The sequence below is a fragment of the Vigna unguiculata genome, chromosome 5 (assembly GCF_037176805.1).
Source record: "Vigna unguiculata cultivar grain cowpea cultivar isolate G323 ecotype 2 chromosome 5, ASM3717680v1, whole genome shotgun sequence".
Classification (NCBI taxonomy): Eukaryota; Viridiplantae; Streptophyta; class Magnoliopsida; order Fabales; family Fabaceae; genus Vigna; species Vigna unguiculata.
The window spans coordinates 43,139,730-43,153,351 of NC_140796.1; the positions used below are offsets into that span (position 1 = coordinate 43,139,730).

The following is a 13,622-nucleotide window of genomic DNA, read 5'->3' on the forward strand; positions in this document are numbered from 1 at the left end:
AATACTGTTGTAAATCTGATCTATTTTCTTGTCCTGTAGCATCTGAACCAAAGAATGAAAAAGTTAAGCACTCTGTATCCCACTATGAAACTCAACATTACAGGCAAATTGCTCCATTTTTGTGAATCTTTTAGACCCTGTTGTCTTAAGAATTCAACTCCATGTAGTATGCATTTTCCATTGCTAATTTCTAAGCACCTCGTCTTCCCTCTCTCTCCCCCATACTCATTTATCATAAGGCACTCAAATGGATACTTGAATAGGCTCAAATAGTGCATAAAAATCCAATAACTTGGTATTTTTTCTTGAGATATGAAATATCCTGAAAATAGAAAGAAAGACCCCATTAGACCTGCAATCACTGAGGTTCCCAGGATGAAATTTGGCACCAGAGCGCTAAAACAAGCCACAAGAGAATTGGACATGAGTAGAACCAACCAAACCACCAAGGAGAAGTAAAGGAAACCATCGATATCTTTCCTTAATCCTACAAGCCAATAAACTGGAGTAGAGTACAGAAGACCAACCAATAGAAGGAAGGGAAGGAACACAAGGGCATTAGCTAAAACATAGGAACAAACTCTATAAGCTCCTCCAGAGGTCTCTCTCATAAAACTTCTTCTCTCATCCAAGAAAATAGGCAAGCCTTCTGTTGTAGATGATAACAAAAAGGTAAGGCTGAAAGCAAAGAATCCACTTCTTGTTTGCAATGCTACATGACTTTTTTCATTGCCAACATTCAAAAATATGCTCCCCAGAATAAAACCAGCTACTATGGCCTGTATGATTCTGCTCACAAACAATTGCTTGGTTCTGAATATGTTGCAGCAAAATCTTTGTCCCAGGATTGCAATCTCCTCCGTAGGAGAATTTGAATATGCAATTGCCTTTACTTTGACAACCTTAGAGTGCTGCATTCTCATTTTATGATCTTGGTTCTCTCTCACCAGAAACTGGTTGTTCCCAGATTCTGAAGTATGTATAACCAAGCTTTCCATCACATCAAGAGCAAACTCAAGCACATTGACATGGTCAGGAATGTGGTGCCCAGCTAACTTGAGTCTAGCCTCAAGAAGACTCAATGATCCATTATGCATCACAAATCCATCGGACAGCAAAATAAGACCATCAAACAGCTCTAAGATTCGGAAACCAGGTTGGTGGATAGTTAAGATAATTGTCTTACCTTGATTAAACGCCACAAGTCTAAGCAATGAGACTACATTAAGAGCTGATGCTGAATCCAACCCTGAAGTTGGTTCATCAATCAAAATAACAGCAGGGTCATGAACCAAGTCCACACCAATGGAAACTCTACGCCTTTCTCCTCCAGATATACCATGGTCTGTTCCACCTCCAATCCTTGAATCTGCAATATGCTCCAACCCAAGCTCCTTCATCAACTCTTCAACTCTGACAGCAGCAACTTTTCTTCCCCCAGGAAGCCTCAACATGGCACTATACATCAGTGTCTCTCTAACTGTCAGAGAAGGGAATAAAGCATCATCTTGTGTCACATACCCTGATGCTCTTCTAAACCAGTTCACATCCATAGGCTTATGATTGACAAGCACATGACCAGAAACTTTATTACATGGGGGTATTCTTCCTGCAAGAATCTCAAGTAGTGTGGTTTTTCCAGCTCCACTAGGACCAGCAATGGCAGTCAGCTCCCCTGGCCTTGCCTCGCAATTCACATCCTTCAAAATGAACTTGGCACCTCTCCCTGGACTGGAACCAAAACAAAGACTTCTATACTCATCAACTTGGCTGCACAACCTGTATGACAAGTTCCTGGTTTCTATTCTGTATGGAGTTTTTCTGGTGCATGAGATTGGCCTGAATGGTGACCCCATTGTGCGTTTGTATGCACGCAAAGTGATTGAAGAAATGCATGTATTGGCTATGTTATGTGAAGAAGAGGAGACAGAGAGCAAGATAGGGAGATGAACTAACACACCAAACTGTGTGCCACTTATAGGTTTTGTAATGCAAATGGGGTTTGACTCTTTGCAACAAGGGGCTTGACTTGGTGTTCTCTTGTACTTCAATTGGTGTGTGGTATTTGGAAATAGTTTGGTTGAGTTACAGTGCTTCAAGAAAGCCAAAGAAAGATAGAAAGTAAACATAGAAAGTTTTTTTTTTTCTGGTGAACTGAACATTGACTATTCTCTGTGTGTGTTTGGTTGCCCCCACCATCTTCCCCATATGCTGAAGCAAGCAACTCAGAGTTTAGTTGGTGGAAGATCAAAATTATCAAGTTCAGTTTTACAAGTTAACTGCAATTCTCTTCACATGATTCACCATTTTCTGTTTAAGTGTAGATGATTCTGCCATGTCAAGAATGGGGAAACTTCACTTTTTAAGAAAACAATAAAAATTTAATCTTTTCAGTTCTGAACTTTATTTTTATCTCAATTAATACTTAAAATTTATCCTTTTGCATGTTAATTCATCTGCCTCGGAAAAATGTACTCCTTTTGACACCTTCAGCACCTGATTATAGATAAACTTAATTAAATGTCTATCTATCGTGCACGTAATGTAAGAAACGACTTTATTTTACCCTAACCCTAAATTTTAAATGGAGTTTGTTCATCAATCATCTCTTAATATATCATTCTATATCTTATATCATTAACTGAACTAAAAATATTTACGTAAAATGAAATTCTTCCTCTGTTATTTCTTTTTTCATCTTTCAAGTCTTTACTTTAAGTTTCCTTTATTTTGACCTAAAAGCATTCTTTATAAGACCATGAAATCTTTTTATTTTCTTAAAAAATATTAAATAGTAAAATTTTTGAAAATAAAATGATAAATTAGAGAAATAAAAAAGAAGTAAACCACTATTCACGATATGTAGTTGAAAGTTGGTGTCTACTTAACAAAAGAAAACTACGCAAGACATATAAATAAAAGGGAATAACATATCACAATTTATATGTGTAACATCTTAGACTTAAATTTGTTATTTTAATTCATTTTAATTCTTTATTATTTTTTATTTGATTTAGTCCTCGTGTATTTTAAAATGATTCAATTTTATTTTTTTATTTGATATTAAATTTATAATTAAATTTAATTATAATATATATATTAAAATAATTTTTTATAATTTATATATCAAATCATTTTATTTAAATGTTGAAATTATTTTATTTCTTACATTTAGATAGAAGTAGAAGTAATTTGATGTATAAATTCTAAAAAATTATTTTAATATATATATATATATATATATATATATATAAATTATAATTAGATTTCATTACTAATTTGGTCTCAAATAAAAAATGACAAAATTGAATTGTTTAAGAAAAACAGAACTAAATTAAATAAAAAACCAAATTAATTTTTTTAAAATATTGGAGGATTAAATTAAACCTAAAAATAATAATGAGACCAAAATAAATTAAAATTAACAAATTAGAGATTAAATCAATAGTTAAGTTCATGATTTAACTTCTTAAATTATCAACTTAACCTCTTTAAGTATTTTTTTTTATCAAATTATTTTTATAGATAAATATTATGAAATTGATATATGGAGTTATAAATGAATTACTTCAGACACTTTTAGTTTGATTTATGCATATGCCATATATTCTTAATCTGATCCTTCTGTAATGTTCTAATTTTGTTCATATGCATTATCAATATGAATTAAGATGTTTTACTTTTATAACAAAATTAAAAATATTAATGCATACACAACCCACCTTTTTTTTATAAAAATACTACATATCGATTAAATTACGAGCTAACAATTTTACATATAATTTGATTTGAAAGTCCACATATAATTTTATATAACTTTACAATATATATGTATATATATAATTTATAATTTTTTATCTTACTTATTAAATAATAAATAATATATTGTAAATGATTTTTAATATAACCTTTTACATTATTATATAATATTTCATAATTTAAAATTTTATTTTCTAAGTTTATAATTCAATAAATAATTTTATTATTTAAATTACATAAATTAAAAAATAGTATATTTTAAATAATTTTATAGTTTCAATTCTAGAAATTTATAATTTTATACAATATAATTATATAAATAATGTAAAATTTATTTTATGTTATATAAAATTAATAAAATTTTAGAATAAAAATTAAATTATGTGTTTGACTACTTCAATTAACATATTAACTAATTTTTAAAGTAAAAAATACAATGATGAGTTTTTTTTTTCAATATCCTACTTTTTTTTTCCACACAATTATAAATTACATAGATAATAAGTGTGTATTTACTATGAGGTATAAATCAAATAAAGTAGCAAATTTCATAATCATTAACTTCATGGAATGGCCATATCATAGGTGAACTGTAAGAGATTAGCTAATAAAAACAGAGAAAAAAAAAATTATAGAGATAAGATATTTTACAGTGTTTGGTTGTGCAACACATTCTAGAACCATCCCTCTATAAGTCTGAAACAAACATTGAAAACCCTAAACCCTTTCATTTCACTATCTTCTTCTCAAACCCATCAATCTTTTCAACCATGGCTACTCAGATCCTCTCTCGCGTCTTCCCCAAAACCCTAACCCTAGCTCCCTTTCTATCTCGTTCCTTCACCTCCCCACCGCCCTCTTCTCTCTCCGCCCTCTCCTTCCTCCGTCGCATCTCTGTCGCCGCCAATCCCTCTCTCTGCCGCCTCCTCCTCCCCACCACCTCCTCCTTCCGCGCCCTCTCCACCCGCGCCACCACCTCCTCCCTTAACGACCCCAACCCTAACTGGTCCAATCGTCCCCCGAAAGAAACTATATTGCTGGATGGCTGCGACTTTGAACACTGGCTCGTCGTCGTGGAGAAGCCTGAAGGTGACCCCACTCGCGACGAAATCATTGATAGCTACATCAAAACCTTGGCCAAAGTTGTTGGAAGGTAACAGCTACAACAGCACTAATCGCTCATGCTCTTAATTTTATTCGTGTTTTATTACTTGGTGCAATTTTTTTGTATTATATTGGATTGTCCAAATAGAATAGGGACAGAAACAGCACCTTTTTGATTTGTGGGTATGGTAAAATAAATAGCTTGATTAAGTTTTTATTTATTTTTTCATAACTAACAGAATGAGTTTTGTTTTTATGGTAAGATGAATATATTTTTTATAAGAAATGATAAGATGAACATGAATGAGGTATGTAGGAGTTGTCGTGGTCGAAGATGTGCATTTCTTAAGTGGTTTCGTGTTTTTGTGCATTTCTTAAGTGGTTTCGTGTTTTTGGACTTTCGAGTGTATGATTTTCGTTTTTATAGTGAAGAGGAAGCTAGGATGAAGATATATTCAGTTTCCACTCGGCATTACTTTGCTTTTGGGGCACTTGTGTCGGAAGAGCTTTCTTACAAGCTTAAAGGTATCTGTGCTTTTGAACCTTCAGGGTTTTGTTTGGATTTTATGCTGACGAGGGTTTCTTATGCATGGTTTTGTTTTGGTATTGCAGAATTGCCTGGAGTTCGGTGGGTGCTTCCTGATTCGTATTTGAATGTTAAGGAAAAGGATTATGGAGGTAAACTCTGTTGTTCTGTTGTCTGCCTTTTTGTGTACATTTGATGGTTGAAGTGTGGTTGTTGTGACAGTGCCTTTAGTTACATAAATGTTTTTGGATTACATGAGCATAGTGTGGCATGATATGATTGTTAGAATGTTTCAAGTGGGTTAGGATGTTATGATTCTTAGTATGTTTCATAGTGGGTTAGAAGGTGAATTCTGCCTTGGAGAGACAAATGCCATAACCATGTGCTCTGAACTTTTTTCTTTCCCTGATCAGGTGAGCCCTTTATTAACGGGCAAGCAGTTCCTTATGATCCCAAGTATCATGAAGAGTGGGTTAGAAACAATGCCAGGGCAAACGAGAGAAACAGGCGCAATGACAGGCCCCGCAATGCTGATAGGTCAAGGAACTTTGATAGGAGGAGGGAGAATGTTGTGAACAGAGACATGCAGGGTAGGCCTCCTATGTCAAATCCTGGTGGTCCTCCAAGCAATGCAGGTGGATATGCACCTCCTCCCAGCAACCCGGGGGCATATGCACCTCCCAGCAACCAGGGGGCTTATGCACCTCCCAGCAACCATGGAGGATATGCTCCTCCCAGCAACCAAGGTGGATATGCTCCTAACAATGCCGGTGGATATCCCCCTAACAATGCTGGTGGATACGCCCCACCAAATGCAGGTGGATATGCTCCTCCCAATGCTGGAGGTGGTTATCCTCCTCCTTCTCCTCCTAACATGGGTGGTGGATATGGTCCTGGAGGTGGTGCGCCTCAGGGTAACTACACTGGTAACATGGGAGGGGTACCCCCCAACCAGAACGCAGGAGGTTTTCAACCAAATGCAGGATGGTCAAACAATGCTCCCAGTAGAGACGTGCCAAGCAGGGATATGGGAGGAGCACCTGGTGGAAACCCATACACAGCGTGAGATCACTGCTGATTTTTCTAGCCTATGTAGATAATGAAGAATTGTGCCAAGACAACATAGAGTTTATGCCATGTTTTCTCAACGAATTAAAATCATTCTTCTTAATTATTACTTCTATTTCCTGATGAACCTGCATGTTGTGTGTCTGAAGTTCACAATTTTTTGATGGCTAGATTTGATCTATTGGCTTATGACCGTCTAACTTATTATATGATTGATGTTGCTTTACAAACCTATGTAATTGTTGCGAATAATATATCTTTAGAGTCTTAGTTCTTGAGAAGCTTGACCCTTGTTAGAAGCACTATTAGTTAATAATATTTAAGTTGAGTAAAACTTAGACGAAATGAAGATTGCTTGCAAAGAGGTTGTTCAACAATACCCAAATAAGAAGCCTCAAAGTAGGCATGTCAAGGCACTCCCGGAGAAGCAGGCCCAAGTATTAGGAGGAATAGTCTGACTTTATGTAAAGGAATATAATTTATTTTTAATAGTTAGTTTTAGTAAATTTTTAGTTAGGAACTTGTTTTTTAACAAAATTAAATAACCTCCAACATAATCTCTATCAGAAGTAATTATATACTTTATTTAAAATTGATCGTTTATATATTCTTATAAGATTACTTATTTTTTAAGATTGTGTTATTCTAGTGTAACAAAGATACATATAGGCATATGCCAACTTTTTTATAATAATAAAAAAATATAAATTTGAAAGTTCATTATTAAAACAATTAGCAAAATGTATTTACATACAATTTCTTTGGTTAGTTTTTATTCTTATATTATTACTACACATTTTGTAATTTTTTAATGTAGTTATCATTTATTATAGTAGTTTCTTGCATGTCTAAAATTCCTCGTATTTATAAGAATAATAACGGTAAAATAATATATAAAAACGATTATTTTCTTTTTGTCTTTTAGGAGAATGCACGAGCCTCGGAATCCACTATGCATTATCATCGATTTACATTTCTTCTTGCATTTTCATACTCTCGTAAAAACATATTTGAAAACTTATTTTTTATCTTTTTAATCTCCTTTTTCCTCCTCCATCCGCTTTTCCTACGTCCTATCTCCTTCACCCTCTCCCCGTAGGTGATTTCTTTTACCCTCATATTTTCTTTATTGAAAAAATATATTTTGAATTATAAAATATAAAATAAATATGCATTTTTTTATTTTGTATAAATTCGTATTTATATTTTAGATTATGCATTTTGGGATGCAAAATTTAAAAATATATTCCAAATTTTTGAAGGAATTTATTTATTGTTTACTTTTTTTCATTCCTTTCTTCCTCTTGCGGTCTATATCTCTCTCCCATGTTCTCTCTCCATGTCTAGAGACTCCCATACAATTTCAATCATCTATATTGCTACTAATTATATTAAAAAATATATTTTGAATTATATAATTATGATATATTTTTATTTTTCACTCTAAAATGTATAATCTAAAATATAAAATTTAAATTTTAGATTGTCTAGATGAGTTCTATTTTTATTTTGTATTAGCAAAAGGGGCTAAATTAAAGGATAAAATTTGGCTTGGTCACACTCTAAAATGTATAATCTAAAATATAAAATTTAAATTTTAGATTGTCTAGATGAGTTCTATTTTTATTTTGTATTAGCAAAAGGGGCTAAATTAAAGGATAAAATTTGGCTTGGTCCCACTAGATCCTCAGGCTTGTTCGGCCTATTTGGATTGTCGGATCCGTTTGTGTCATTGGGTATACCCGACCATTCTGAGTCATTAGGTTGGTCCGACCAAGTTAGGTTGTCAGGCTAGTTGATATCGCTTGAGTTGTCAGGTCCATCAAGGTCGTTAGGCTAGTCAGACTTGTCGAGTCTGTGTCATTAGGTCAGCCTGACCCGACTAGGTCGTTGCGTTTGTCGATTCCACCCGGATCGTTGGGTCCGTCTAGGTTGTCAAGTTGGTAAGCCAATCTAGGTTGTTAGGCTGGTCAAACTTGTCGGGTTAGTGGGCCGGTGACAAGCTTGACCGGTCAGGCCTGTTTGGATTGTAGATTGGGCCTATATGGTTCATTGGACCTGCCCGACATGTTTGGATCGTTAAGCCCATTTGACACCTCTAGGTTGTTTGGCCTATCGAGCCCATGTGGGTTGTCAGGCCCGCCTATCCCGCCTATCCTATTTGGGCCATTTGGTCCGCCTGACCCATCTTCGTGTCAAGTCGGTTCGGTCTGTCTTTGTCTTCGAGCCCACTCGAGTCATCTTGGTTGTCGGGTCCGCCCTATCTGATTAGGTCGTTGGGCCAGCTCGGTCTGTTTGGGTCGTCAGGCCAGTCTGACACATGTTTGTCATCAGGCCCGCCCTGTCCGTGTCGGGCTTGACCAACCTGTTTGGGGTCTACCCGACTCGTCTAGGTCGTGAGGCCTGTCCAACCTGTTTGTGTCGTGAGGCCGGCTTGATCCATCTGGATCGTGTAGCCGATCTAGCCTATCATGATTATCGAGCTTGTTGGGTCTGTTTGGGGTTGAGTCCAGAGTGTGAGGTTGAGTGAGAAGAATTTCAAGTTTCACCTATTTTGAGAGTATTTGAATTTCTACTAATTTAGTTAATTGAAATACTTCAAAAAAATGCTTGTATTTTAAATATTTTTTAATTTTTCTATCCAAACAAAGCATTTTATTATAAAGAAATCTAAATTCTTCAAAAAAACGAATTACTTCATTAAAATATTCTATCCAAACACACGTGTCGCTACAACTCCTTATTTAAGTTTAATAGTTTTTGTAAGATTTATTTTAATAAAATTATCTTGTTATTTAAGTTGTGCCTATGATTAATCTTAATTAATAATTTTGTAGGATCCAAAATAATGCATTAAAAATTTATATATCAGTGATATTAATATTATAATGAGCGCATAATTTAGTATAACTACATTTAAAGGATCGTCATATATTCTTTAAAATTTTTGAACTCATCAATATTTGAATCAAGATTAGCATTTTTAATTATTTCTTTTTTAATGTAAATACTAGATTTTCTGCAAGAAAATTGATAATGTCCATTTTTATCTCTTTTTGTGTGTTTATTATCATGAATAAAACAACTCTTTCCTAAATTTTATCTTGTTGTATCCTCAAGTTTACTGTGTTTTGTATTGTTTTGTGTTTTAGTTGTTTTATGTTTGTTTTACCTCTAATATGTCTTTTAAGTGTGTTAAATAAGTTAATAGAAAGCATTTTTGGTGGAAGAAAACAAACGAGCATAATTGAACAAGAAAAGATTGATTTTGAAGCAAATACCCACATCGGGCGCCATTGAAATCACGCTCAGTGCTTCAAATACATAATCCTGTCAAACTGCTCAAGGCTGAGCGTGGCGAACTAGGGCTAAGCGCCATAAGGCTGAGCAGTGGAAAGTGGGGCTAAGTGCCATAAGGCTGAGCGGTGGCTCCCTGACATGTCAAAATATGGGTTTTTAATCTTGTTTCTCGTGAGGGTTTGGATCATTCCTCATTTTGCACAATAGAGAAACACTTTTGGGTGCTTGGAAAGCCTCTTGGAGGTTGCTAGGGATGTTGGGAAGCTCTCTCACTTCTCCTTAGGTCTTCTCCTCCATTCATGGTGGTTTTTCCCCTTTGGGGTTGGAGAGGAAGATGGGTTACAAATTGGAGGTGTTGATGCGAAGGGGAGGTGCAATTAGAGCATGAAGCAGTTGCTAAGAACCTTGGAAGAGGGCTTGCATATTCTCTTTGGTTTTAATCTCTTCCCTATCTCTCTAATTTGTAAAATCTAGGTTCTCCACCATGGAGAGCTAAATCTATTTGTTGAGATTAGATGTAATGAACTAAATTCTTGTGTATTTGGTGATGTTAATCCATATGCTTTTTCATTTCTATGTTAGCATTTGATTTCCATGCTTAATGCTTGCTTTGGTACCACCCATGCATGATTTGTGGTTCTTGAGGTGCTGGAAAATGTACTCTTGAACTTAATGCATGATTTGACTTGTTGAGGATTCAAGAAATTGGAACTTGATGAGTTATCATAGACTCAAAGTTGCTAGGAATAGCATTTGTGTATTTCTGTAAGTTGATTTTGGCATGAAATTGAAATTGAGATGTTTGTGAATGCATGAGAATAAAGTGAATGAAATCTAGTCTTGACAATTGTATATAATCTATGTTAAATTTCTATTGCATACCAACTGTTTGATAAAATACCAAAAATATTTTCTTTGTGTTTTTGTGAGCTTTGTTATCTATTTAAGTTGTGAATTGTGAGAGTTGTCATGTGTTGCATAAGTTCCTATGGAGAGAACGATATTTATTACTTGCTACGTGCGATGCACTTGCCATTTTTCACCTAACAAGTTTTTGGCGCCATTGTCGGGGACTTGTGTTCCAACACAATGAAATTTTAGCATTTGTGACTCTTTTAGACTTTGTTGTTTCTTTCTTTCTTGTGCTTTCCTTTATGTAGTTTGTCTATAGATGTTTATGCTTTCCATTAGTTTGGTTTGTGTTTAATGCTTGTCTCGGGTTACGCCTTAGAGCATGATGTAGTTGTTGGAAGGTCCTAGGAATGAGATTTCAACAGTTGAACTAACCAAATCAACCCAGATAATACAAGTCACCAGGGATGGGATTGTGTGTTTGGCCCCACTGTTTTGGTACTTAAGGCAAGTCTTGATGCATTCTTAATTCAAGGGATTGGTTAATGTGTGTTGGGCTTAGATAAGCACAACAAGAGGAATCTAAGTGTTTTTAGCTTAGAGAACAAGGATAGTAGTATTCATCACCTTATGAGAGTATTGAGTGATCTTGCAACAAGAGGGATCTGAGTGGGGTTACTTGGAAAATCTGTTTTAATCATTCTGCATATTGGAATTGTTGTTTGGTTGGTGTACTTGTGTTTATGTTCTGCATTTTTCTTTTCTTCTTAGTATTTTTATTTTTTCTCCTTTCAATTATGCTCCATTGTTTTTATGTTTTGTGATTTTCAATTTTCAAATATTGGCTTCTAAAATTTTTAGGTTAACCTATTTGTTCGAGTATCTTTTGTGCCTTGAGAGTGCTAGGTATTGATGATGATGATGAAGAAGAAGACACAAGGAGCAGAGAGATTTGAGCAAAAGGTGTACCTGCCCAAAGGAGTTTGCTTCCTTTCCTGCTTTCAATAATCAAAAGTGTAACTTGGTTGGTCTAACAAATATGAATGCATTGGTTTTATGACTTTGAACGAGTTTTGCATGACCTTGAGGAGAATCATTTGTGTTTGCTCATTAATTGACTTTGAATTACATTGAGAGTATATTGTGATCTTGTGAAATTTGGTGCTTGTGGTTGTTCTCGTGATTGTATTATGGGAATGTGTCATTATTTTTACTGCGATTAATGATTGTGACAAATTGTATGACAACCTTAGGACTAAACCGAGTGAGATTTTGAGCCTCAGAGTTTTTATATATTGAGAGTTATCTCTTTTGGCTTACAATTAACTTTGCTTGAGTTTTATAGCTAGTTGTTTTTCATTTGCATGTTTACATATAACAAGGCATTTTCACATTCCTTCCTTGCATCATGTTCTGATCCAAAAGGCCAACTTGTTTTTCTTGCCTAAAACCTTTATGCAACTCTTGAGCATTAAAAACACATTTCCTTCATCTTTAAACCCTTGAGCTTTGTTGAAAATATTTGACCACCTTACCTGAAGTGGAGAGAGCAAATATATCATGGTCATTAGTGTGGTTCAAGTATAGGGGAAGTCATTAAAAGAAGGGAAGCATGAGAAACATATTAGAAATGGTTGTGGTTGGTGTGGTGCAGTCTTGTAAATATTTCATCTTTAAAAGAAAAAAGAAAAAGAAAAAGAGACCAAGAGAAAAAGTGAAAAAGAAAAAAGAAAGTGAATAATGTGGTTGGAATGTGGTGGTTGGTTGTGTTCTAGTTCAAATAGAAGAGGGGTGAATACAAAAAATTTGTCAAGTTGAGGTGATTGCTCTCTTTACTCATTCATGCTACCTAGAAACACCATTCCCCTTCTTAGCCTTGTCAGAATTAAAAAAAAAAAAGGTCCTTATTGGTGTTTGCATGTTTTGATAACTCTTAGCACTTGAAATGAAAGCAAAGTCAAATTGTGTGCAATTAGTGGTAGAAGAGAGAAGAACACCCACCCTCGTACACTAGTGTGCTTGAGTGAAACACCTTTTTCTAGTGAGGATTGGTTCCTTTGGTTGATCAATGAAAACATCTTTGCCATAGTTGTTAGTCTCTTATAAAGCATATACATACATTCTTGTCATCTTTGCATAGTGAGCATCATAGTTGAGGATTTACAAGATTACACATATTCTCTTTATATTGGTTTTGTAAGGAGACCATTTATGAATGTTATCTAATTTGATTCTACGAACTTGCTTCTTAATTGTTTGACCTTTGTTGAATATATATCTTTCTAAGCCAAATTACCTTTTGCTTGAGGACAAGCAAGGTTTTAAGTGTGAGAGAGTCAATAATGTCCATTTTTACCTCTTTTTGTGTGTTTATTGTCATGAATAAAACAACTCTTTCCTAGCTTTTATCTTGTTATATCCTTAAGTTTAGTGTGTTTTGTATTGTTTTGTGTTTTAGTTGTTTTATGCTTGTTTTACCTCTAATATCTCTTTTAAGTCTGTTAAATAAGTTAATAGAAAGCATTTGTGGTGGAAGAAAACAAACCAGAACTCAAGGGAGCATGACTGGACAAGAAAAGATTGATTTTGAAGCAAATACACACATCAGGCGCCACTGAAATCATGCCTAGTGCTTCAAATACATAATGCTGTCAAATTGCCCAAGGCCGACCGATGACGAACTAGGGCTGAGCGCCATAAGGCTGAGCGGTGGCTCCCTGACATGTCAAAATATGGGTTTTTAATCTTGTTTCTCGTGAGGGTTTGGATCATTCCTCAGTTTGCACAATAGAGAAACGCTTTTGGGTGCTTAGAGAGCCTTTTGGAGGTTGCTAGGGGTGTTGGGAAGCTCTCCCACTCCTCCTTGGGTCTTCTCCTCCATTCATGGTGGTTTTCTCCCTTTGGGGTTGGAGAGGAAGATGTGTTACGAATTAGAGGTGTTGATGCGAAGGGGAAGCGCAATTGGAGCATGAAGCAGTTGGTAAGAACCTTGGGAGAAGGCTTGCATCTTCTC

At 35.0% G+C, this 13,622-nt stretch overlaps 2 protein-coding genes across 3 annotated transcripts; one reads left to right on the forward strand and one right to left on the reverse strand.

Moving 5' to 3' along the window:
- Positions 1-13: 13 nt before the first annotated feature.
- On the reverse strand, positions 14-2,261 carry ABCG10 (ABC-2 type transporter family protein). Its single transcript, XM_028071452.2, has one exon. The coding sequence runs from the start codon at positions 2,160-2,162 to the stop codon at positions 21-23; it is 2,142 nt and encodes a 713-aa protein (XP_027927253.2). The 5' UTR covers positions 2,163-2,261; the 3' UTR covers positions 14-20.
- Positions 2,262-4,460: 2,199 nt separating this feature from the next.
- Positions 4,461-6,584, forward strand: LOC114185524 (multiple organellar RNA editing factor 8, chloroplastic/mitochondrial-like). 2 transcript variants are annotated; one of them, XM_028073285.2, is made up of 4 exons: positions 4,462-4,912; positions 5,291-5,388; positions 5,476-5,541; positions 5,803-6,584. In XM_028073285.2, the coding sequence occupies exons 1-4, from the start codon at positions 4,530-4,532 to the stop codon at positions 6,453-6,455; spliced, it is 1,200 nt and encodes a 399-aa protein (XP_027929086.1). In that variant the 5' UTR covers positions 4,462-4,529; the 3' UTR covers positions 6,456-6,584. The 2 variants fall into 2 exon arrangements, with proteins under 2 accessions (XP_085530218.1, XP_027929086.1); XM_085674092.1 differs by having other exon boundaries at positions 4,461-4,912; positions 5,291-5,541.
- The last annotated feature ends 7,038 nt before the right edge of the window (positions 6,585-13,622 follow it).